The following is a 25,951-nucleotide window of genomic DNA, read 5'->3' as shown; positions in this document are numbered from 1 at the left end:
CACAAGGGGGTTCTTGATGGATAACTGAAGCCACTTTGGTGGGTTAGGGCAAAGGGAATGCCTACACTGAGTGCAGCTGGTTTACAGTAAAAATGCCTAGCCGCAACTAGGGAGTGAGGGATCACCAAACGCTCTTTACATGTGGCTGTTGGAGGCACCAGGTGTATGTAGATTGCTGAACCGGCCAGTGTGTGCAACACAGGCAGGCAGAGTATTTAAGTGGTTCAATAAAGTCAGTCGGTGACAGACACAAACACTATGGGTGTTCTAGTTGCATTTAGGTACAAATTCCTGGCTAGTCCTTGCCACCTTCCAGCTCCCTGGGGCCTCTTCCACTCTGGGCAGCCTGATCAGTGCCCATCCACTGTTGAGCTTGGTGTTTCCTTCTCTGGATCCAGCTTGACTGGATCAGGTCTCCAGCATCTGTTTCTGCTGGGGGCCAAGAAAGTGGTTCCCTTGGTGAGTACTACTCCAGCCTGGGTTGAGGCAAGCTGAAAATGCAGTAGGCTAAGAATGGCCCCTGTTCGTGACTGGTCTCTGTCCCTTGGTTTGCATCAGTCCCAGAGTTCTTGAGCCAAGGCTCTTTACATAAAATCAAGGTCTAAAGAGAGGCAGAGACTCTCATGGGTATCCCCATCACACACGGAGTGGAGGGCACTTTAGCCAACGGCATGGATACTTAGCCAGGTTGTTGTCAGCTACTGAAACATAGAAGAGGCCCGTGGCCTTGACTGGAAAGACCAAAGGAGAAAGAAGTGGGGATTCCAAGTTTACTCCATGCCCCTCAGCAGGCTTTGGACTGGGCAATGGGTTCCAGGTGGCGGAAATGGAGCGGGACGGGGACACGGGCAGGTGCACAGTGAGTGGGGCTGGGCCCTGGGCTTTGTCTTTAGGTGTTTGCAGAACTGGGTGGGTGGGCATGCTAAATCTGAGGCCCCAGAGTCACTGTATAGGACACCTGTCTCCATCCAATGACTCAACCCACAGAGAGGTGACTGAAATAAGAGGCTGTAGTTTAAACTCCATCACTGCTCCCTCCAAGCCCTCTGGGCAGCTCTGATGATGGCTCTGTGGATAATACTTCACCTTGCCTTCCTCGGGGTTGGCACCATCCAGGCCTTGGTCCAGAAGTCCAGCTTCGGAGAGTCAGCTACTGGTAGGTGGACAGTTTAAGTTTGGGATTCCAGCCCCAGGGCAACAGGATAATCTCAACCTCTACTCCTCAGCGGAGCCATCTCTTCTTGACCTCAAATTGCCCCTGGAGGTTCAGGACACCACCCAGATTCTGAGCACCGGGAGTACACCCCTGCTTGTACAAGTGGAGGTGTTTGTGTCCAACGTATTCAATGTGGTAAGTGCTGACTGGCTGCAGGAGGGCAAAGGACCCAAACACTAAGCTGGGGAGGGGCAGGTCTCAGTCCTGGCTACTGCCAAGGTCTCCTGCCTCCTCCTGTCACGCAGCGCCCAGCCCTGAGGTCATGTGTTTCTCCCCTCCCCAGGACATCCTGCGGTATACATTGTCCTCTATGCTGATGCTAAGGCTGGTGAGCTCCCATCCTGGGAGAGGTGGGACAGGAACACATAGCTAGTCCAGCTTGGAAGCACTGACACTCACCATCCTGTGGACATTAGGGGCATGTAAGGCGGAGAATGGGGTCTCAGTGGTGTCCTTGTGTTCCCAGTCTTGGCTGGACTCTCGCCTGGCCTGGAACACTAGTGCACACCCACGGCATGCAGTCACACTGCCCTGGGACTCACTCTGGACACCCAAACTCACTATCCGGGAAGCGTAAGTGAGGCGGGAACCCACCTGCCATGCACAGCCTTCCTCCCCTTTCCCCTCTAGAAACCAGAGGCTGTCTTGGTAAGTATTTTCCACATTTCTCTTTCCCTGCCAGAACTGACAGCAGCGAAGTTTGGGGAGGTATCTCCTCCATCCCAGTCCCAGAAGGTGCCGGGCCTCTCACTGGGGCACCTCTCCCCTCCTAGGCTCTGGGTGGACTGGAAGGACCCGATGCCTCAGGTTCGAGTATTCCACGATGGCCAGGTGGTGCTTAACCTGGCCCTCACCACAGAGACCACCTGCAACTTTGAGCTCCTCCACTTCCCCAGGGACCAGAGCAACTGCAGCCTCAGCTTCTATGCTTTCAGCAACACAGGTGCTGACAGGGCAAGGGGAGGGGACCATCTGGTCTCTAGCACATGTCAGACCCTGGGCTCTGTGCTCAGATCAGTCTTGCTCAGGCTTAGGGGAACTCAATGGTGCCCAGGGCAGCACACTCTTCACCCTGCACCTCTACTCAAACATCAGCCCATCTCCTGCCCACCTCACTCTCAGCTGTGGCCTCACTGCCCACCTCCAGGGTCACAGTGTGGCGGCTTCAGTCTCCTCTCCCGAGTGAGTGCTCTCAACAGTCAGGTCCAAACTGTGGTTGCTGGGCTACTTGCATCCAGCCCAGAGGCAACTAAAGCGGCAGCTGCCCAATAAATATCCCCCAACCCATCAGGTGACATCTAAACCAGCAGAGAAGTACTTCCCATTACCTCCCTCCCCTCCATAAAAGACAACGGCTACTCCATGGATCCCTAATGTCTCCCTTGTGAGATGATGGGCCAGTGGATGAGTCGGTGACCACGTGCCTGGGATGAAGCAGCACAAAGTGCATTTGTTTGCAATGACAACTCATTTATGAATCTGACAAGGCTGTTCTTTTAACTGGAGACAATGTGAGGTGCTGAGAAGGGTTCGGGGAACCCTTTATGGACCAGTTTTATCTCCAAGTATGCCTCCCAGAAGCCACAAGAAGTCTGCTTCATCCCTGGGCTCAAGCTCGGGTTCCTACTCTTGAGATTTGGGGGCAGGGATCTCTCTTTCTTAGTCCACCCTTCTCATCCCCATCCCTTTCAGTGAAGGAGCTGGAGTTCCAGGCCCATACAAAGAATGAGATTATGGGTGTCAAGAGAGAATACGTAGTTTATGATTTGAAAATCCAAGTCCCATCCCAGCATTCAGTACCCTGCTTCCAGGTGATGGTGAGTCAAACTGGGAAGGGGCTGGCAGAAGCTGATGGAGGGCAATGAGGGGGCACAGTCAGGGCCGTGACCATCCCCGTGCTGCCCGCCCCCTCCACATCCCGGGAAAGGTTCAACTTTTTCCCTTCCAGATGAGCCTGAAGAACACAGCACTAGAGTCCATCATATCGCTGCTGGTACCTGGAGAGGCGCTGCTCTTAGCTGATGTGTGTGGGGGGCTGCTGCCCCTCCGGGCCACTGAGCGCATTGCCTACAAGGTGACACTGCTGCTGGGCTACCTCGTCTTCCACTCTTCCCTGGTGCAGGCCCTGCCCAGCTCCTCTTCCTGCAACCCACTGCTCAGTAAGCCCTGCTCCCTCCCGTTCCATGCAGCCTGTCCCTGACCTGTTGTCACCCGAGCTGTGAGCTGCAACCCAGCCAGGCCTGGTCCCTCAAGTCCTTTCCCACCTCCAGTTTACTACTTCACAGTCCTGCTGCTGCTGCTCTTCCTCAGCACCATGGAGACGGTGCTGCTGGCTGGGCTGCTGGCCCGGGACAGCCTTAAGAACAAAAGCAGCCCCAACCCAGTCCCAAGGGAGGAACAGAGAGATCAGGAGAACCCAGGGCCTAATTCTGAAGGTGAGCAGGAGCAAAGGGCCCTTCCAGGAAGGGGGTGAGAATGAGGCCTGGAGCAGGTTTGACAGGGCAGCACCGGCAGGACTCGGCCAAGGCTCGGGGGCGGCTGAGTATATTGGAGCTACCTGCACTCACTGGGCTGGATCTACTGTCCCCAGGATCCACTGCGGCCTCCCTGGGATGAAGCAGGCCTGTCTGGAACAGCCAGCCAGCTTAGCCTCCCTAAAGGCCAAGGTCACCTCAGACCCTGAATTAATCCCAGAGATCTCTAAGAGGGTATTTCTTCTCCTGGAGGTGGCTTAGGACAGGCCAGACCCAAACTTTTATTAGTTGAGAAGCTAATAGAGACTTAGAGGCCTGCTCTGCAAGAGTATGTTGGAGGAGATCTGCAGAAAGCTCCTTTCCCTCCTTCTTCCCCCACAGCATCCTCAAGAGGAGGAAAAGGCTCGAGGAGCTGGGCTGAGGCTGCTGACCACACCTTCTTCCTCATATATGTGGCCAGCGTGGTGTGCAGCCAGTTCCTCTTTGTTGGAATCTGGATGTGGGCAACATGCAAGTCTGACCCAGCCCCTGGTGAGGCTGTTCCCCACGGTGGGCAGCCCAGGCTGTAACAGGGCAGGGCCAGGGCCGGCAGACCATAGGAGGCAGTGTGGCACCTCACGGCTGGGAGAGAGGGCCAGAGAAGGGTCTCTGGAAAGAGGGAAAGGAGAGCTGGCTCTCCCCTAACCCTGCAGGGCCCCAAGTACTGTGAGTTTCTGGCTCTGCATGCATACAAGCAGAGCAGAGTGGAAATAAACCCCTCACCCAAGTGCAAGTGCACCTCCAGTGTCAGCCTTCATTGAACTCAGCTGTCGTGCTTGTGCTAAGTAGGCAGGGTCTGACTTCACAGCCTTGACCTCCTACTTTGCTTCTGGACTGCTCACCATTGTCCACTAATCTCCAAGCACACACACACAGCTTAACTGCTCCTTCTGTGACTGCTACTGTCTGGCCCTGGGCCAGGAGGTCCTGATACTGGGGACTGGGAGACAGGAGCTGAGTGGCTGGCCTCCGAGGTGGGTCAGAACTTCTCCACATGCTTCCTACAGCATGCTGGACTCTGCAGGGAACAGACCAGAGAGCACTCCTCCTTGCCACCTAGAGAACTTTGGGGAGGCTGAACATCCCCAGAGCTTGAGTCTGTGGACAATGCACTATATCCAAGGAAAGGAGTTAACCCTGACTGCTTTTTCTAGGTCCTCCCCCTGGCTAGGATGTGGCCTGCTCCTCTGAGCCCCACTCACATTTCTTGGCTGGATGGCAGTTTTCCATCTCTAGGTCTGAACTAGGCTGGGGAGGTCTGCCCTCAAGCTGGGGGATACATGAAGCAGCTCCAGGCATGGGCCTCTGGCTTCCTTCTCTCCTATCTCAAGGCATCACATGGCCCTGGCTCGCTGTGCTCAGACATAAAACTCAAGGTTTGAAAGGTTCCAGCATCCTGGGAAAGTGCTGGTTTGAAGGGGAACATGGGGTGCAGGGAAGAAGCAGATACCAGGACTAGAGGGCAGGGACAGGGCTCTTGGATGGGGCAGTGAAGAAAAGTCTCTGTCCCACAGGACTGCAAACTCACCAGCCCAGAGGCAAATTAACACTGGTTTATCTGTCCAACGACATGGCTAGTCTGATGGAACCAGGCAGAGACACTGGCAGGCTTAAGCAGAGGTGTCAAAAAGGCGATCGATCATGTCGCCCACCTGCTCCACACGGTACTTGATGTACTTCTCAGGGTTCTTGGTGAAGGGCACGCTGCTGTACCTGACCAGGCACCGTGGTCAGAGGGAGGGGAAAGGTTAACCCCTCCTCAGCTCCCCCCTAACCTAAGGCACTTCCCACAGGTCTCAGAGATGGAATGGGGGTGCCCCTGAGTGATGGTCCCAAGCCTAGGACACTGGTTCTGCTGCCAAGCCCTGCCACTCCCTCCTGTTTTTTTTGTTTTTTTTTGGTACCAGGGATTGAACTCAGGACCTTGCACTTGCAAGGCAGGCAACAGAACCACTAAGCTAAATCCCTGACCCCACTCCCTCCTTTTTTCCTCCAGGAATAGAACACAGCCCAGCAGGCAAGTGGGCAGTGCAGTGCCGGAAAGGGGAGGGGAGGGAGGCTCACCTGTGCAGAAAGGCCCCATACGTCTCCTTGACAATGTTTTTCTGGGCCTGTCGAATCTTGTCCCTCTGCTCTGTGTCTGGAATAGCCCAGGCCTTCTGGATCTTGCACAATTCTTCAAGGCCATCATTGAAGCCCTGGCCATCCAAGAGGTAGAAAGGGAAGAGACCAGAGGCAAAAGTTTTGGGTCTACCTCACCACAGTGGCAGCAGCAAGCAGCGGAAGGAAGACAGCCCTGACTCACCTTAAAACGCTCCTTGATCATCTGCCGCTCCTTATCCCGAAGCTGGGGCATCAGGGGAGCCAGGGAGAAGGCATAGAGGGCTTTGCTCACAGCAGAACCACTCTCTGCTCCTTCCCCAAACAGCATGGGCCCCAGGCCTCTCTCTTGCTGCCCCTATGCCACATGCATGCTTTGCTCTCTGATCCCAGAAGGCTGCTCGTCCATTTTAACCCAGAAATTTAGCAAAAAGTATCACATTGGCTCGGCACCCATTCCCAGCCCAGGCCTTTTAGCCCACCTTGACTCCAGGCTGGAACACAGGTAGATTCTTCTCTGAGATGTAGTCAGTCACCTTTAGCCAACTGCCAGACAGCAGGGAGAAAGGCATGAGGCTAGGGAGGGACAGCTGTGCCTTCCTCCATGCAGGCTTGCTTTTGTGTTTTACTATCTCTTGATCTACTACTAGGGGGAGAGGTTGGTAAGAATTGATCTGGGTCACAATGAAGCAAAATAACTGAGATCTTTTCCTTGGCAACAGAAAATGTTTCAGCTGCTCACTTTAAAAATCAAGAACAGAAAACAGAGGGTGTTCAATAAATTGAGCAGTTGAATACACTTCACATCAATATCATAGCAAATTAAGAGGAAGAAACAGATGAGAAGGGAGGGAGCAGAAGACAGACAGATGGGAAGAGTGAGAAACTCAAAGGGAAAAAACAAGCCAAGGAGAACAGAGGTCCAAAGAAGCAACGAGAGTAGGAGGAGAGGGCAAGTTCAGCCAAGTTCAAGGCTCTCAAAACCCTGCTCTCTTCTTGGACTAAACATTACCCACATGCCTGACAGTGCCTCTTCACCACTCTGAAGAGGCTGTGCAGGCCCTAGGGGACCAGGCAGTGAGGAGATCCATCCTCTTTCCACCCCAGGAATTTGATTTAAAAGGAAAAAAGTGGAGAAAAGAAACAAAAGAAATTTTAAAAAGAAATAAAAGGCTGGGGTGTAGCTCAGTGGTAGAGCCCATATGTAGCATCATGTACAAGGACCTAGGTTCTATTAGCAGCACCAAAAAACCTCTACAAACCATGTGGAAGCTGGGGTCCACAGGGCAGCAGTTGATAACCCCACCCCACAAGCACTGGGCAGGAAAACTGTCTGGGCCTGAGATGGGATGAGACTAGGTCAGCTCAGGCCCAGTAGGAGGGTGGGCGCTGCTCACCTGCGCTGATAGGTCTGGATCTGCTGCTCAATGTGCTCCCGGTAGGAGCGCTCAGCAGTCTTCTGGGTCACAGCCACCAGCTGGATCAACTCAGATCTGGGCACAGGCAGGGGAGAGAGAAGGAGAGACTTGGCCCCTGGGGCCTGAAAGCTGCTGGCTTTGGCAGCAACACCAGGAAGGAGGGGCTCCTTGTCCATCTTGAATCTTCCACAGCTCTAAGGAGGCAACATTCAGCCTCCTTGGGTCAAGGTTAAGAGGACTAAAAGCCCCCTCCTGCCCTTGCACATAGGAATCTGTGGAGGACAAAGCCAGCCCTGGAGGGCCCAGGGGAAGTGAGGCGCAGAGCCATGCCTGTGACAACTTACTTCTCCAGGGACTTGAGGATGTAGTTGTAGTTGTTGTGCAGGAAGATAGCGCTCAGTGCTGGGTCTTCATACACCTTGGACTTACTCAGCAAGTTTAGCTGCAGGTTGCCCAGGACTTTACCTGCATAGGGAAAGATGAGGCCACGTCTACCAGTCTGACTCAAATAACCCACCATGGGACCCACTACCGATTCCTGTCCATGGGTCCTTGCCCTCCTGACTCTGGGGCATCAGGACTCCTTCCCAATCCAACTGGCCCCTAAACTAGAGCTTAGGTCGCTATGGCAAGGTTGGGAGAGGAACCTGTGAATACCTGGAGATCACAAAAAGGGCTTTCCTGGGAGGGAAAAGGCAGGGTTTCTCCGGTTCTGCCCGAGAGACACTCACAGATATAGGTGCTCAGCAGTCGCTTGCTAAACTCAGAGCTGTAGCTGGTGGCCGAAGAACTGGTCTCTGTGAGAGGAGAAGCTCAACTATTGCAGTGGCAGGGACCAACACCCCCCTCCCTCTCCGCAAAGAGCAGTGGAGGAAACACTGGGAGAGGCCTGTGGGCTTCCTGGGGCAGACAGGACCCAGAGAGCTCAGCCAGAGCTGGTGCCTGCTGAGCCTCAGGCTGCATCCTACCACAGGAAGTGCTGCCCTACACTCTTGCTGGAACCCAAGACCACCCTTCTATCATGGTGAGGTGGTATGGTTAAGAAGCTGGCCCATGTCAGTAGGAAGGCTGGTGGGAGACGGGAGTAGGATACTAGCCCCCCAACCCCCAGCCCCTGACCCACACTGGGCAGCTGTCTACAAGATCCCCCTTTCCCATCTGCCAACAGCACAGTATTAGAATGGGGTCCCACCGCCTCTCCATCTTCCCCTCACATTCCACAACCCCACTACTAGGTCCTCCTGAACAGAGGGGCCTCCTGTTCAGAAGGCTAAGGGAGAGGGACCAAGTTAGCCTGGTGGGCTATCCAGGGTGCTGCCTGGCTAGGCTGAGACAGAAGGTGACTAAGACAGGAGCTTGGAGAGGTGAAGCACCCTGGAGGAATTCTCGTCCCCTCTGACCCGACCCACAACAGGACCTGAGTCTCTCCCCAGGGACCCTCACCCGTGGGGCTTCAGAGGGGGAGAAAGGGGTTGCAGAGCCGCACTGCTTACCTCGGGGGTCTAAAGGAATATTGTATGTGTCCCCAAGAACTACGGAGTGAAAGGCAGTGCACACAGAGGGGATGAAAAAAACAAGAGGAGGGAGAAAGATGCAAGTTCAAAAAACAGGTTAGAAACGGCTGTGTTACCCAAGTCAAGCAGACCTCTCCCCATGAGAGCCAGATACAGAAGCAGGACACACCAGGACAAGGCCTCTCAAGACCAGGGAACACACGGAAAGTGGAAATCTGAACCTCAGGCCAGAGGCAGCCCCTTGGCTCCTTGGCTCCAAATGAGGGCAGATGGGAGGGCCTGGGGAATCAGCTTGGAATGACCAAGACTGCTCCTCCTCCCATGCCAACCTTCCAAGCTCTAGTCCCAGGGTGGTGGCCAGTGGGAGGACAACCAGCTGGCCCTGAGATGCCAGCCCTCCAAGGGTAAGCTGTGGAACTGATCAGGAGAATAGGTAGACATAAGAGGCAGTGGAGAAACATGGAAGGAAGGCAGGGCTGAGAGAGCATCTTCAGGGTGGCAGTGCCCACTCCAGAGTAAGGATGGCCAAAGGAGCAAGGGAGAGGGTGAAGGATCACAGAAGCAGCAGTGACCCTTGTTCTCCTGATGCTCAGCCCAGGATGGCCCCAATGGTCCCCCCCACAGGCCACATCTCAATCCCACGCCACGGGTTAGGAGACCCCCTCACCACGCCAGCCCTTCACCCAGCAGAGGGTAGTGCCTCCTGGGAGCCAAACCCATGTTCACAGGCAAGAGGGAGCAGTAGGGCGTAGGCAGGGCCAGTTGGCATACTGAGTACCTTGGGAGGCCAGCATGGCGCCTGCTGTCTCCTGGAAGTCCAGAAGCTGCTGCAGGAAGAGGATGGCCTGGCAGGGAGGACACGGCCCAGCAGGAAGGTCAGGGCAGGGCTCAGGCCTCTACATGCACCCAGCTGACCAGCAGGGCAAGTTAGGGGCCAGGGACATGAGCAGTGAGAAAAGTGGCTGGAAACTTCACGTTTTAACCTGTGGGCTCTGGTTGCCCAGAAGGTCCTGTTTGCCAGAGACTCTATACACTTTCCTGTCCATCTGCCACTAGTGCTCATGAAGGCCAAGAGGCCCTGGTCCAGGCTGGCTCCCCTCCACGGGTGCTGGCCCAGTGCCTGGGCTGGACCCCACCTTCTCCCACCTCCCCAGGGGTCCTCAGGTAGCACCTACATTGCTGGTGAGCTCGTGCACGGTGCCATCCTTGGGCATGTTGTACTCCTTGTCTGGATCATTCTGGGGAAAAAAACAACTCCTGGTTCCCTCAAACAGGCCCCAAGGCAGCCTCAGGCCCACGCCATGCTCCAGTCTGCCCATTCATGGTGCCACCTCCTGGCAGATGGGTGTTAGGATGCCCCTCACCCTCAAGCTAAGCAAGACAGCAGGACGGGAGCTTCTGGCCTCAGGGCCTCAGAGCCTGGGAAAGAGAGAGCCTAAGGGGAATCGACAGGAGACCAGCTGCACAGCAGCTTCCCTACACAGCAAACTTGCCCTTCTTGCAGGCCTGCTCTCTGAGAGTCCCCAAAGCCAGGTAACTGGGCCTGATGGACAGAGGAAGGCAGGGCAGATACCTTGATGTTGTCTGCAAAGTCCTCCAGTGCTTTGGCTCCAATGGTCTCCATGGAGGTGATGAGGCCGGGCAGCTTGTTCTTGGTGCTGGCGGCTGTGCCCTGAGGAAGCACAGTGCTGCAGCCCCAGCCAGAGCCCCAGCCACTGCCCTCCGGAGCAGGCTGTGTGTGGAGCCCAGCTCCTTCCCACCACTTCCCTGCCCCAGCCCAGGGGACTGACCCTCCACTAGCTCTTTTTCAGTCACCTGTGAGTGTCCTGACTTCCCCAGGGCCCTGCAGAAGCTACTACCATTCACTCGGAAGACTGTGGGGGATGAGGAAGGAGGCTATGCATCGAAAACAGGATTCTTCCTGCCTGTGTCACCAGGGGCCTCCGTGTCACATACCTGGAGCACCTGGTCAAACTCAGGCTTGGTCTGCTTGAGGTGCCTCAGGATGGGGAAGACTGTGAGCACCGTGGAGAAGTCATGGCGAATGATGGCCTTCCGGGCAGCGGACACAATGTTCTCGCCCTCGAGCATCAGCCCATCCAGTGCATCCTGGGAGACAGACCAGGACCCAGCTCAAGGAGGGGCAGAACAGAGAGCTGGCTCCCAGAGACACCAAAGGCATCTCACGGGGTATGAGGGGAAGCCAGCATGCTATGGCAAGCAGTGGAGGGGACAGGTGAGTACTGAGCATCCTCCCAGGACAGGTCCCAGGCTATGACATGGTAGCTGGAGTTGAGGGCATCAGATAACAGGCCTGCTCCGCACTCAGAATTCTACAGTGATAGCTTTGCTGGCGCTGCTGGACAGAGAGCCCAGGCAGGGAGGGACAGGCAGGACCTGTATCAAGGAATCAAAGGTTTTCTTCTGATGATGCTCAGGGATGATGTCCGTCAGCAGCTGGTACTCGCTCTGGGCCAGCCTGACGAAGGCACTGACACAGTGAATGTAGGCATCAGTCTCCACGTCCAGCATGTCGTCTCTCCCTGTGGGGACAGCAGTGCTCCTGAGCTGCTGGTCTGGTGGCAGCTGTTCACCCTGCTGGAGGGGCATGGGTCTCCTGGCTCCCGCCCTGTAGCCCAGACCGACAGTGGGTGGGAAGAGGTAGAGTAAACTGCTCTGGCAGGAAGCCACAAAGACACCTGTAGGCCCACCAGGTTCAGGGGGAAAATAAGGAGCTGAGTCCAGCCTTTGCCCTGGCTTCATTTTCAGTTCTGCACAGGCAGTATTTATGTCTCCAGGGCATCAGGTATTAGAGGTGGTGGAAGAAGGATAGAAGGAGGGAAGAGCCCTAGCTCAACTTCCTGGATAAGGCATATTTGACCCCAGGACTGAGGATTCTCATCTGTGCCGGGAGGAGAGCAGCCTGGGATGGGCTGGTAGCACTGCCCACCTCAAGGAAGCAGGACTGTGGTCCTCCATCTGAGAAAACACTGGGTCTGTGAAAGCCAGCCCAGCAGGCCTTCTGGAATACATACACACACACAGCCTATGAGGCTGCCCAGCCTGGGGTCAGAAGCTAAGAAGAGGTAAGTGAGTGCCCGGGAGGGAGAGCTCGGCTGTCAGCTGCCCTGGGAGGAGATGGCATCCTGCTTTTGGAGTCCAGGGCACGGGCACTGCAGACAAGGCCAGCACAGAACTGCTTGGTCCTATGTGCTGAGGGGCAGGTCCCGAGGTGTCAGATGTCAAGGCTCTCTGCCCTCGAGGGCACCGCCTTCCCTGCTGCCTGCTTTTCAAGCAGTGAACAGCAGCTTCTCCCCTGGGCCAGGCCTCCACTCCCATCTCAGAGACCTAGTGCCCAAATTGACCGGAGGAAGTAGCCTGGCCCGTCCTTGGAGCAGAGCAGGCCCTGCTGGGCCCGCAGAAGCACACCATCCGGGGACTGCAGCAAAGGCAGAATCGGCAGCTGCCTTTGGGCTGGACTAACGGTACTCACCGGGCAGTGGCCCGTGCTTGTCGTTCAGGGCCTCAGACAGGTGCTTAACTCGGAAATCATGCTCGTGACCTAGCAAGACGTTGGCCGCACAAACACAAGCAGTATTTATCTGGGGGCTAGGCAGTGGCCTCTCAGGGTGTGGGGAAGAAGCCCTTGATCTCCAGAAGGGGGTTTGAGATGGGCATAGGGATGAGGCATTGGGAAGGGCTCCAAGCCCTCCAAGCTCTGCCTCAAACCACTATAGGAACAGCCGTTTCAAGCTTGACTTGCAGCAAGTGCCCAGGACCATCCTGGGCTGCTTGTTTCCTTGAGCCTGGGAGCTAAGAGAAAGGCAAGCTGACCAAGGAGGGTCTGCTGCTTGGCCTCAGGGGGTCTCTCTGCCTGTGTTTGGGGAGAGCCCCCATGAGAGAAATGGCACGCCGAGGAACTCACGACAGCCTTGCTTTGCTTCCCAGGGTGATCCTTTTGAAGGAGGGCAGGGTCCACCAGGGCAGCTAACCTGGCTGTCCCTTCCCTGACAGGAGGGAGGGAGGGACATGGCCTACAGGCTACCTGTTCTCTTGCTGTACACAATCCCCTTTCTAAAGAAGGGAGTGGCCAGGAGACCTCAGACAGCTTGGTCCTGCCACTGCTGGTCTCAGCGTGAAAGGGCTGCCCCAAGACAAAGAACTTTCTCTGAGTTCACACAGGAGACAAGGACAGAAATGGGGAAAGGAAGTGGGAAGCCTCAGGGAGGGCAGAGCTGCCATCAGCCAGACAGGACCAGGCCAAGGGCCACAAAACTTACACCTGTGCCTGCTGGGGCCTGAGTAGTATCAGGGACTTGCTGTTCCCACCCTGCCCCCTCAGGGTTTCTCCCAAGGCCCTCCTGGGGGAGGCTCTGCCCTGCCAAGTGAGTGGACACACAGTGGAGGAGGAGGGAATGGGAGGAACACGGGGTGATTACCTTCCAGAGGAATGAGGTTAGAGCCCCCCTTTTTCCCATCTAGACCATGCTGGGAATACTGTTTCAGAAGGTTCTGAGCCTTACGGATCGTCCCTGTCACCAGAGCCACACAGAAAGGAGATAAGAACACCTAGGAAATGAGTGAAAGAAAACAGCAGCGGCCCTCCACCTGCCCAGCCCGCACCCACCCAACAGTCAGCATGCCCCATTACACCTCTCCCAGCAGCCCCAGCCCAGGGGCCACCGGAGACCTCTACAATGGAGAGAAGGAAACATTTTGTTCTCCCATCTATTGTTGGCCCTCACTCTTTTGGGTTTGTGTTCACTTTAGCGGGGTGATTGAGATTAAGGTAGACAGAGTCCACCTGAAATTGAAAATAAAACATTCTATGAGTGGCATTTCAATAAGCATGGACGGAGGAGCTACAGCAAAGCTCTCACACCCTGGAGGGCACGAGCCAGCTGGCAGAGCCTGGGGGGCCCTGGAAGACCAGCTCCAAACTCCAGACAGAGTTTCCTGAGCATGCTAAGTGTGGGGACTCAGGGAAAATAGCAGTCCACGGCAAGCAGCCCCTGTGGGTTGGTGACACAGGACTGAGCTTCCCAGGGGGCTGTGGCCCAAATGGAGGCTCTGAGACCAAGAGGCAGTTGTTCCTACACCAGGGGAATCATTCAAGCCACCATAGCACAATGGGAGCAAATGGAAAAGCCAGGAAGGGGCTGAGAAAAAGAGAAGCCAGCACCGGAAGGGAGAACAGGAAGAGAGTGCACATGCTCTTGCCACGGGGGAAAAAAGAACAGTTAGTATCACAAGTGAAAACAATACAAACAAAACCACTGCGCCCACAGCCTCTAGGGTCAGCCACCTCTGTGGGAATGAGACATCTTGGGGTAGAAAATGTGGGGACACAAAATAGCATTCAAGTAGACAGGTCCCGCTGCATAGTCAAAAAGTGTGCTAGAGGGGGAGAGGCGATTAAGGTGGACAGAGATCCACCAGAAGTCAAAAATAAAAATTCTACTGAGTGACATTTTAATCAGTATAGAGGTCAGCCTTTCCTGGAGACCCCCTCCCCTGTATGTCTGAGTGCAGCAGCTGCTGCATCCTGGCAGCTCCCCCTGAGGCTAGGGAAGCAGGGCAGGGCCCAGCTGGCTCATCTTTCTGTCTGTGGCAAATTAACCACTGATAACCCAGCCTGGCTGGCCTGGCTTACGTCTGCCTCCCCCATGTTGTCTCCTTCAGTTCGTTCCTTGCTAATGTGCGAATCAGATTCTTACCGCACAGCAAAGGAGCAGGTGGACCACCCCCCAACAAGGGGCCAACCAGCATGCTGGCTTGGAGGGCATCAATGATGACCTGGCAGCTACCAAGCCCACCAGGCACGGGACGACCAGGGCAATGCTGAAGTCGGTCTCACAGATGAGGGCTCCCTGCTCCTCTCCTCAAGGCCCGTCCCGGAGCAGATGTCCCAGCAGCCTAACCTCCTGGTCCTGATCTTGGTCCCAAGCCCACTAGCTCCTGTCAACTCTCAAAACCCTATAAAACCCACAGGTGCCTTCACAGCCAGTTTTCCTCTTTTTTTTCCCCTCGGGAACTGGGATTTGATCTCAGGACTTTGCACTTGCTGGGCAGGCATGGCACCACTGAGCTACCTCCCTGGTCATCAGTTTGCCTTCTGTGTCTCTGCACCAAGAGCAGATTAGGTCCACGGTGAGCCCTGAGGTCAGATCCTTTCTCCCAAAAAGCTAGGGCCCTGCTGGCCAGGGGGCATTCCTGGGGTGGGACAAACAGGGCCTGGGGCTTCCAGTGGGCCCGTCAGAGAACAAGGCAGAAGTGGGAGTGAGCACAGTGGCTGAGGCCCAGGCGGCCAGGCAGGCTCACAGAGACAGCTCCTTCCTCGAACAATGAAGGCACAGAGATGCACTGGCTGGCCACACAGGCAGCTGCAGCCTAGCAGGCTGGGTTAGTAAAGTCACTGTTTGCAGCAGCTTCTCTAGGAGGTGGCCAAGATATCCACTCTGGGGGAAGAAGACAGTGCATTTCCTGCCAGGGCCACGGGCCCAGTTCTCTCGTGCTCTGCTACTCACTTATACCCTGAGGGCGGCCTCCACTCGCCAAGTCCCCAAACCCTAAGTAAAGGCCTGAGGAGGAGGAGGTGACCTGGTTGGATGTGAACAGATACCTCACTCTCTGAGGGACTGGAGAAACAGGGCAGGGGAGTGAGGGTGAGTTCTAGACAAAGTCTCCTGTCATGAAGGGGCACCCATAGACCACACTCTGGAAGGTGTCTGCAGCAGCTGAGAGGCCCAGGGTGGTCTTCTCTCCAGGTGCTATCTCGGCATCCCCCACCCACACATCCAGCCTCTCCTGGAGCCGAGGGCAGCAGCTCTGGAGGCAGACAGCCAGGCTTGCTAAGCCATGGCTGACATACAGACGCTGTTTGCCTAGAGCACAGGCTGCAGGGAATGTGGGAAGGGGAGGAGAGAATAGGCTGCTGGAAGGACACCAATAATCCTTGGCCTGGAACTCCCACCCCATGCCCTTCACTGACTTCCACAAGACACTAACTTTTCGTGAGAGCCCAGAAGCCAGTTCACGTCCTTCCAAGAGGATGGTCTAGGATTTCTTTCCTTTCTGAATCAACTGTGAAGGTGCAAACCTCCCTTCTACTTCACGGCTCAGAGGGGAAGGCTCAAGGGCCAGCCCACCCATCTCACTGTTCTGGCTATAGCACCATGCCTGGCCTCCTGACAGCACAACGGAGGGAGGGAAGGAGCCCAGCAAGTGGGTCCGCCCAACAACCCCCATTGCCCTGCCTCAGGAGAGTTGACTGAGTGTGTCTGTGACCCAAGCCCCACTCCAAAGACATTATGTAACCCCCAGACTGGACTGTTAGGTAGAAGGAAGAGCCTTCCTCTTCGGGACCTTGCTGGGTGGGCAGATACCTGCTTTCTGTCCTGTGTGCCTACAGCTGGGGCTACTATGAAGACAGACTCTGGAGGGGTCTGTTGCTACTGACCCCAGGGTGGAAAAAAGCAATCCAGGTCCCAGGCAACTCTTTGGCCAGTGTTGAGATGGGGCAGGCTGGGGACTCACCTGGCCGCTTGATCGGCTTCTTCGTGGGTGTGTCCTTCCTCTTGTTGGGGATAGCAGGGGAGTAGGGAACCCCAGAGGAAGAACTGCTTTTCCGGAAATGCTCCTTTAGGCCCTTGATGGAGCGGTCCAACTGGCTGGAGCGTATCTGGTAGTAGACATTCATGAAATCTGAGGAGAGACAGCAAAAGCAGATGGCAGCCAGGGTCCCTGCCTCTGCCTCCCCACAGGGCAGCAGGAGAGCCCACGATGGCCGTGTGGTCACCCTTCCCAGCATCTGTCCTGCCTCACAGCCATCATGAGGCCTCATCTCAAGTCAGGCAAAGTCAGAGAGAAAACTACTCCCACAAGAACTTATAATTACTTATAACTTTTTAATGGTAATTTTTTGTTTTGTTTTGTTTTGTAATTTGTTTGTTTTGAAACAGGGTCTGTGTTGCCCAGGCTGGCCTCAAACTACTGGGGTCAAAGGATCCTCATGCCTCAGCCTCCCAGAGTACTCGGATTTTACACGTGTGGCATCACGCCTATTTTTTTAAATAAAAAAATATAAAATTAATATCCAGATTTAACTTGGCCAAAAGATATGAGAAACCTATAGGCAAAAAAGGAATAAATGTCAATGAATGTAAAACACATTATATCATTAGCCATTAAAAATGCAAATAAAGAGTGCAATCCCCGGTACCAAAAAAAAAAAAGCAAATAAAAAATAAAAATCACACATGATAGTGCTATTGAGTAATAAAAATAATGAAGAACAAACAGCCTGTGAATGAGTCTGTTGATTGGTATCTATCTACCTGAGGAGGAGCTGGCAATGGCAAGAGCACAACTATGTTAAGGTGCATCTGATTACTGCACCACTGAAATATCCTAAAGAACTTCCTAAATAATTTTTTTAAAAAAAGCAATCCATACAAGTATGTTTACTGTAGCACTACTTATCCATATCAGAAAACTGGAAAATCTCAAAGTGCATACAAGCAAGGAAAAAGATATGGATGGAAGCCATGGTCGTTTCAGCATTTACCAATAAATATCCTACAAGAAACCCCAATGTAAGAAATGGAAAAAAGTAGAGACTCTGGCTGACGCTGCTGAGGGCCCTGGAGGCTCTCCACTCGGCCCTGGCTTCCCAGGGAACCACTGAAAATCCTCCACCAGGTCCAAGGTGCCCACCAGCACAGCTCCTGAAACATGGACCTGTTCACGTGGTCAAATACATCCCAGCCATAAAGCTTCCCCCCCAGGCTTCCTGAGAAGGTGAGAATAATCACAGATAAGACAGCACGCACCCACACACTAACAGAGAGAAGAGTGTGGAGGGCTGAAGAGTATAAAACAGAATAGCCACTGGAGCTATTTTCTAAAATTTTTGTTTAAGTCAAAATGTTTTTTAAAACCCTAAGACTAGCAAAAGAAATAGTACTACTATACCATGGAGTATCACGCAGTTGTAAAAAAAAAATGAAGCCAGCCTGTATGTACTGATATGGAACCATCTCAAGGCACATCGTGAAGTTAAAAAAAATAATTACAGAACAATGTTTAAAACACAGAGCTTGTTATACAGTGTTTACAATGTAGGGCTGGGGGTGTAGCTCAGTGGCACTGTGCCTATCTGGTCCTGAGTTCAATCCCTGGTACTGAAAAAAAAAAAGTATAAACATTGCAAAAATAAATGTAAGACATTTGGGAGTGAGGGGAGGAGCCACACATATGCACAGTGGCATACAGATTTTCTGGAGGGGGGTAAACAAATCTTAATAGTGCTAATCTTTGGGTTATGATGCAGGCATCAGGGAAGGACTTTTACTTTTCACCTATGGTTTTCTGCATAATCTGAAAAATTCACAACTAATAAAAAAAAGTAAACATAAAAGAGACATAAAGAAAAGCTTGGGCCGGGGATTTAGCTCAGTGGTTTCGCTGCCTACTGCGCAAGCGAAAGGTCCTGAGTTTGATCCCCAGTAACAAAAAATAAAAACTAAAAAAACGTATAAGAAAAGCTTGTATTTGGCTAACTTCACAATGTAATATTTTTTTTTTTTTTGGTACCAGAGATCAAACTGGGGACCTTGCACTTGTGAGGCAGGTGATGGCACCACTGAGCTAAATCCCTGGCCACACAATGTAATATTAAAGCTGTTAAATTACTGTTCATGTTGTTTACTGTTAAACTTCCTTTTATTAAAAAAAAAAAAAAAAACGGGCCGGGGATTTAGCTCAGTGGTTCCACTGCCTGCCTCACAAGTGCAAGGTTCCAAGTTCGATCCCTGGTACCAAAAAAAACCCCCCAAAAACAAAACAACAAAAAACACCTAGGTGTGGTAGTGCATGCCTGTGATCCCGGCACTCAGAGGCTGAGGCAGAAGGATTACCATTGGCTGGAGGTTAACCTGGACTACATAGAGAGACCCTGTCTCAAAAATCAGTCAATTGGGCCGGGGATTTAGCTCAGTGGTTCCACCACCTGCCTTGCAAGCGCAAGGACCCGAGTTCGATCCCTGGTACCAAAAAAAAAAAAAAAAATCAGTCAATTCATCAATCCATCAATCAAATCCAGATGGATTAAGAATAAAAGGAGGAGTGGCAAAGCTCTGGTTCCCTCCAGCCTGCTATCAGACAGGACCAACCAAACCCTTCTTACCTTGGTTTCGGCCATACTCCACCAGCCAGAGGGAGATGCGGACCACATCCTGGAGCACGCTTTCAGGCAGGTGCTCCAGGGCCACGTCCTCCTGGACCTCCAGCTCCTCATCACCACTGATGAGGTCCAGGATGAGCACAGGGGAGACAACCTTACTATGCCGGGTCATCAGGCTTCGGAACTCAGACTCCAGTGACTCCTTCCCCCTCTCAAACAGAAGCTTCTGTGGGCACAGCAGAAGGAAGCAGGTTGTTTTGCTGTTGCTGCTGCTGCATTGAGCTCTGCAGCCCTTGCTCTGCCTTTCTGACGCAGGGCCTCTGCCTTGTACTGCCTTTCTTCCTTCTACCCAAAGAAGAAACATCAGAAAGCCTTTGGTTTTTTTTTCTTTTTTTTTTTTTTTCAGGGTCCTTTCTTTGTTTTTGAGGGTGTTGGGGAACATGGGGGGTTAAACCCAGGGCCTTGTGGTTGCTAAGCAAGCATTCTATCACTGAGCTACATCCCTACCCTTTTTTACTTATTTATTTTATTTGGAGACAGGGCCTTGCTAACTCACTCAGGGTGGTCTTGAATCTTCTTGCCTTAGTCTCCTGAGCAGCTGGGATTACAGATGGGTACCACTGTGTGAGGTGGGGAACACTGATTTGATTTCTCTACCTTATGTTCTCTCAAAATTGATAACCATAGGTACAACCCAGGATTTTACAATAAGTAGCTGCTTAATAAATATTGGCTGATTATTTTCTCACTTGCATTGTTAATATATTTCTTGTTAGGGGTTTGCAAAAGAAAAAAATAGATGGACTATATCAGATGGAAAATTTTCATGCTCCAAATGCTACCAACAGGAAAGTGAAAAACAACACACAGAATGAGAAAATATTTACAAATTGTGTATCTGGTAAGGGACAAAGAATTAAACATAGAACATAGAATTAAAAATATATATCTATGAGGGCTGGGGATTTAGTTCAGTGGTTTCGCCGCCTGCTGCACAAGCGCAAGGACCCGAGTTCGATCCCCAGTACCAAAAAAAAAAAAGCAAAACAAACAAACATATATATATATGGGCCAGGGATTTAGCTCAGTGGTTTTGCCGCCTCCTGTGCAAGCGCAAGGACCTGAGTTCAATGCCTGACACCAAAAAAAACAAAAACTGAAAAAAAAAGAGAACAGAACAAAACAAACAAAAAGCCGTATACCCAAAGATTCATAGCAACACTATTTACATCAGTGGATACAATTCAACGTCTATCACAAGACAGATGGATAAACAAAATGTATCATATCCATACTATTTGGCAATAAGCAGGAATGAAGCACCAATATATGCTATAACATAGATGAACTTGAAAAACTTTATGCTACATGAAAGTTGCAAACGGTCACCTATTAAATGCCACAATTTATATAAGAAGGTTAGGCTAGGCAGATCTTAGAGATGGAGATTAGTCCAGAGGGGGACAGATGAGGAGGGAAGAGAGGGATAGCAATTGTCATCAGGTATGAGTTTCTTTTTCAGACGATCAAAACTAATTCTGTTGATGGTTGGACAGCTTTGTAAATGCTTACATTTTACACTCTAAATTGGTTAATTTCATGGCATGTAAATTATATATCTCAATGAAGATGTTAAAGAGAAAAGTGCTTTTGCTTAAACAGAAAATGAGCCCTCTACGGCAAACTCTTAGTTTCATGTCTTTTGCATTTTCCTTCTCCATTCTACTTGAACTCGTGATCCTCTGCCTCATTCTACCAGTGTTGGGATTACAGGTGTGAATCACTACGCCTGGTTATTATATGCTTCTTTAGCTGATTCAGAGTCCCCCATGAGAAAGGGCAGGGACTGATGTCCCCAAACTTCTCACAGTACTCCACTAGTCCCTTACCACTTTGTTGAGCTCTGGGCTGTCTGGGCTATTGTCCTGGAAATATTCTACAGCCTTCTGAATTTTAGCCATGCTTCCCAAGTACTCCTCCAGCCGACCTGTGGGGCTGGAAAGGAAAAGGAGCAGGTCAACCTGGGAGGATGGAGGATGAAGAAGAGGGAGTAAGGGTATGGTATGTGGAACGGCAAGAACAGAACTCACTAGGGAACTTCAGGCTCAAATATATTCCACCCCCTCTTCTCAGGCCTAGGGCACTAGTCCAGGAGGCACTAAGAATATGACCCTCTGTGCCTAGCTCACCCTTCCCTGATGATTTTCTCCGTGTCACTAGCCACATGGTAGTAGCTGATGACATGGTCCAGGCAGGATAGCGTCTTCTCAACGTTCTCCTGCAATCGTTGCAGATTCTCTGTTTGCTTGTGCACAGGGATGATGGAGTTCTCCAGCTTCATGAGTCGGCTCTCAAAGGATGACAGGATGGACACCTGGAGAAGGGAAGCTTCTTGCTCTCAGGTCTCAAGATATCCCAGAACCGCTTCTGCCCACCCAGAGACATTTGGCACTTCCTAGCTTTCCTCTGTTTTTAAGCCAGTAATCTCCACACAGAAAAGGACGGGGTTTTCCTGTCAACTACTGTATCCCCAGCATGGACCATGGGCCCTATACATAACAGGTGGTCCATGATAAACTGCTTGAAATTCGATATGAACCCAAGCCATGTATCAAATTAGTTCTTCCTAAAATGATCATCTCAGGATACCATCCCTTCCACCCTTGAAGCCAAAGCTTAGTTTCTGTTTTCTCCAAAGCTTTCCTAGTCTAAACAGGAAAGTCTCATACAGAGTACCCTGAAATGCATTGGTGGTACCTTCAAAACTCCCTCTCTTGAGGCAGGGATTTAGCTCACTGGTTCCGCCTCCTGCCTTGCCAGCACAAGGTCCTGAGTTCGATCCTCAGTACCAAAAAACCCCAACAAAACAAAAACTTCCTCTCTTAGAGTGACTAGGACTTGATTTCATCACTAATTATAAATCCATGCTTTTCCAGTCTCCCCTAGGAAAAAAGGACACTCACTTATTGAGCACCAATTGTACACCAAGCACTGTGCAAGATGTGTTCACATGCATTAGCTCACAGGTCCTTCATATAAGACACACTGGGAGGCTAGCACTGTTTCTGTTTTTAGCAGACAAGTTAACTGATCCTCAGAATTACCTGTCAGGAGCCACACAGCAAGTGAGCTGCAGGGCAAGGTTTAGATCTCAGGTCTGCGGGACCTCAGAGCTCATTCTGCCCCTAAAGTCCCTGGGGTGAAAGCCGCTGCCCTTAGTAATCCCAATGTGCCAGTATCACTAGAATTGCCAATGGCACATGACCAGTACCAGCCCACCTAGTCAGTCTCAGTAAATATCTGCCTACGGAGAGAAAGAAGAATGAAGAGCTTAGGCAGAAAGCTGAAAGTCCAGACCAGCGGGGCTACAATACCCTCAGTGAGAGGCAGGAACGCAATGAAGGGGTCTAAGTAAGAGAGGCACGCTGTTGCTACAGTAGTTCCATTACCACCCTCACCACCCACGCCAGAACCCGGCCTTAGCCACCGGGCCTGTGGGTCGCACGGCTCTGGGACCGGAGGCGTCTCTCCTTCCAGCTGACGGGTTCCTCACCATGTTTTTGGTGAGCTGATCGCTCTTCTCCAGGCTGTCTCGGATAAAGGACAGCGTCTCCTCCTCCTGAGGGGAATGAAAGGGAGGACATCACCAGAAGCCTAAGGCTAAAGGAGACAGCTGCTTCCTTGCCCACGGCCTAGCCCCCAGACCCATCTCTTCTCAGGGAGAGCCCCCGTCCCACCCCTGCCTCTTCTCCGAGTAGAAGTCCCAGCCCCGCTCTCGGCCCCTTTCCCTCATCTCCTCCCCAGCTTCCCCAGTCCCACCCCACCTGCTTCAGCTTATCTTCAATCTCCCGCCGCCGGGCGGACGCCTCTTGTGGGGGGATCATCGCTCTGAAGCCTACGTTTCCCCCTCCCCAATATCATCATTTGGGAGCCCGCTCCGCTTCCGTCCCTGTCACACCCACTTCCGGTGTTTGCCCCCGCCCCGGGAGGAGTTGGGGAGCCATATTGGTAGTGGCAGGCAAGAGTGAGACTACTCAGAGCTCACAGACGGGGTGGAGTATGCAGCCATCTTGAGAGTGGCTAGAAAATGCGAACTGCTGGGAGCACAGCGTTTTCCTCTGCTACAGGTAACCCTGTGTCAGCAGAGAAAGTTCTGGAGAAGCCTTGTGCCTTGTGGCCAGAAGGACACTCACACCTCACGTACCGTCTTCGTTGGAAGACTGACCTCTTCGATAAAGGCTGCTGGGGAAAGGAACTGATTTGTTTCCCACCTAGCTTTTAGGGTGCATGTCAGAGGTTGTATTTCCCACAGAACTGCTCACACAGTGGATTGATTCCTCATGAGAGCCCATTTGATGAGTCAGAGGCTTGTGGAGTCTTCTCCCAGTCTGCCCTAAATATCACAAAGCTGTTTTTGTTTTTTGTTTTCCATTACTAGGAATTGAACCCAGGGCCTTCTGACTGAACTACACCCTCAGATCTCTTTTTATTTTTTGAGACAGTACTTAAGTTGCTAAATTGCCTCGGCTGGCCTTAAATTTGCAATCATCCTGCATCAGCCTCCCACAGTGCTGGCCATGCCTGACTCACAAAGCTGATTAATGGATCCTGCTTACTTGGAGGACTCAGATCGTTCCAGCTCTTCTAATAGCAGGGCAGGAGGTGGGGAGATCCCACTGGGACAAAGTCCAGGCATGCTTGGATGTTTTGGATCCAGCTCCTGCAAAACTAGCTTTATTCTTTCCTCCATCCCTTCCCTAGCTGCCCTGCCCCTGGCTTCTGTCCTTGGGGAAATAAATGGTCCTTGGCTTTGTTCTGCCCCTTTGTGCTTCCTGAGTGCAGGCATGGAAAGACAGACAAGGAGGCGTGTGCTGGTAGGTGAGAAGATTTGGGGCCACCAATCCCTAATGACCCAGATAGCCAAAGAGGAGGAAATGGGCCCAGAGCCTGGAGGGGGATTGGGCAGCTTTTCCACTTGGAGGATAATTTTAGACTTTGTGGATCACCAGGAAAGTGGTGATGAGGGAACTAGGCACAGACCTGTTGCAGGTCAGGGAGATAAAAGATAGGGCTGGGGATTTAGCTCGGTGGTTCTGGCGTCTGCCTCGCAAGCGCAAGGTCACAAGTTCAATCCCTGGCACCACAAAAAAAAAAAAAAAAAAAAAAGGCAGAGTTACTGTCAGGGTACCCTGATGATTTCAGCAATGGTCCTTGTACAGTCCCGACATGAAGTGGGAAAAGTTTAACCTTTTAAGTACCATGGAATATAGAGAGGGCAAGTGGGCTGTAGTGGACCATCCTGGAGGGCCTAGTTTAACATTCAATCTCTTTCCATGGCCAAAACAACCTAGGCCAGTGATGGCGAACCTTTTATAGACTGAATGCCAAAGTGCAACCCAAAACCCACTTATTGGGCTGGGGATTTAGCTCAGTGCTTCCGCTGCCTGCTTCGAAAGTGCAAGGTCCTGAGTTCGATCCCTGGTACCAAAAAAAACCCACCCCCAAAACAAAACCCACTTATTTATCACAAGGTGCCAACACCACAATTAAACCTGAATACTGAGGTTTTAGTTTAGAAAAAACAACTCTACATTAACATCTTTTGTCTCAAAAGAAAAACACAGTAACATACATGCCATAGGTTTGCCACCACTGATCTAGGCCAATAATATGTACACACATACAGACACACACACACACACACACACACACACACACAAAATGCTTATTATTAAATATGTTAAACCTTATACAACATTATTACATTTTTTGTAAAGAAACTGCTTTTCTGCATTTTTTCAAAATTTTCTTTAATGTCTTAAGTGTAATGTGGCAGCTAACTACCATGTATCCATAGCCAGCCTTCTGTTTGCTGATCTCCATTACAAACGCTATCTTTGCATTGCCCTGTCTAATCCTCACAGTAAACCTACCAGTCAGGAACAGCTGTGGGCTCCCTTTTGCAGATGCAGAAGCTTAGGCCCGGAGAAGTCAGCTGCACTAAATCAACACAGCTGACCAGGAGAGGGGCCAGCTCAGGCTGCTCCTCTGCACCCCCAGGCTGGGCAGCAGCTCAAGGGTTTTGTTTATTATCATGTAAAGCTGCCAACTTGACTTTTAAGAAAGGTTTAAGGTGCAGTGTGAAAAGCAGGTTATGTTTATGACAGCATATCTACAAAGGCTAGACAGGATGGAGGGGAAATGAGTTTATTCTCACCCCAATATCCGGCTCGAATTGGCAAGCAGCGACACTGATTCAGTAAAACCTCTAAGTCCTCAACCAGACCAGGACAAGACAAGCTGTACTAACCAGAGGAAAAAGTGGTATTTCAGTTGCAGCCTCAGAAGCCTTGGTTTTTACATCCACAACTGTGTACACAAACTTTGTATTTTTACAAAGATGCCCCCCAAAACACAAAAACGCCAAACATAGCCAAGTTCTCCTTTGTCCACTCACAAGGATTCTCTTCCTGAGAGGGAAGGAAGGAGGAAGAGAGGGAGGGAGAGAGGGACTTCCTCCCCCAACAGTGAGTTCTTTAGTTTGATAACTTTCTCATCCTAGACTTGGTGCTTCTTCAGAGGAATCAAATGTATAATTCCTCAAGTTAATGTTTCCTGGCCCTGCAACGATACCGAAAATGCCTATCCTATAATGTAAAGAACCACAAAGCGGGTCAAAGAGCACATGTTCGATAGGATTATAACCACCACTTAAAACCTAAGAGAACCGTTGGGGAGGAAAAGTCGGGAACAAACCACAAAGCGTTAAAGTGGTAAATAGATGGATGATTCTTCTCTAGTTGCTAAGGATGGTGAGGTTAAATTACCTTTCTATTACAACTCTTCTAAGAAAACAATTTTTTTCTTTTTTCCCTGTAATGATCAAAAATAGTTTGTTTTCCTCATTTGAAAACCATCAGCCATCAACAGTGCCATCTGACCATGGTCAGGAGGGACATTTTTCCTTGAAATTTGTTTAGATATAAAAATAAGAAAAAGGAAGAAAA

General features: G+C 51.6%; 2 protein-coding genes across 9 annotated transcripts; one reads left to right on the top strand and one right to left on the bottom strand.

Moving 5' to 3' along the window:
- Positions 1-1,078: 1,078 nt before the first annotated feature.
- Positions 1,079-4,259, top strand: Zacn (zinc activated ion channel; the record flags this gene model as incomplete). Its single annotated transcript, XM_087208155.1, has 8 exons — positions 1,079-1,351; positions 1,500-1,544; positions 1,683-1,789; positions 1,990-2,159; positions 2,909-3,033; positions 3,165-3,375; positions 3,487-3,651; positions 4,072-4,259. Coding segments are annotated over 8 exons (1,284 nt in total), but the record flags the coding sequence as incomplete, so codon positions are not given.
- Exoc7 (exocyst complex component 7) lies at positions 2,957-22,954 on the bottom strand. Of its 8 annotated transcripts, XM_013078174.3 has the most exons (21): positions 22,769-22,954; positions 22,498-22,563; positions 21,134-21,318; positions 20,834-20,939; positions 18,948-19,170; positions 16,298-16,465; positions 13,201-13,293; positions 12,255-12,323; positions 11,159-11,304; positions 10,718-10,870; positions 10,335-10,433; positions 9,937-9,999; positions 9,540-9,606; positions 8,741-8,779; positions 7,979-8,044; positions 7,592-7,712; positions 7,227-7,322; positions 6,312-6,375; positions 6,035-6,076; positions 5,794-5,927; positions 2,957-5,442 (listed from the first exon to the last, which is right to left on the bottom strand). In XM_013078174.3, the coding sequence occupies exons 1-21, from the start codon at positions 22,826-22,828 to the stop codon at positions 5,340-5,342; spliced, it is 2,163 nt and encodes a 720-aa protein (XP_012933628.2). In that variant the 5' UTR covers positions 22,829-22,954; the 3' UTR covers positions 2,957-5,339. The 8 variants fall into 8 exon arrangements, with proteins under 8 accessions (XP_012933628.2, XP_004860792.2, XP_004860793.2 ...); XM_004860735.3 differs by lacking the exon at positions 8,741-8,779; XM_004860736.3 differs by lacking the exon at positions 12,255-12,323.
- Positions 22,955-25,951: the final 2,997 nt, after the last annotated feature.

The sequence above is a fragment of the Heterocephalus glaber genome, unplaced genomic scaffold (assembly GCF_053883595.1).
Source record: "Heterocephalus glaber isolate CG9 unplaced genomic scaffold, H.glaber_assembly_v1.0 deba00000937, whole genome shotgun sequence".
Lineage (NCBI taxonomy): Eukaryota > Metazoa > Chordata > Mammalia > Rodentia > Bathyergidae > Heterocephalus > Heterocephalus glaber.
Note: the sequence above shows the minus strand (reverse complement) of the source record. Positions and strands in the feature narration are given on the sequence as shown.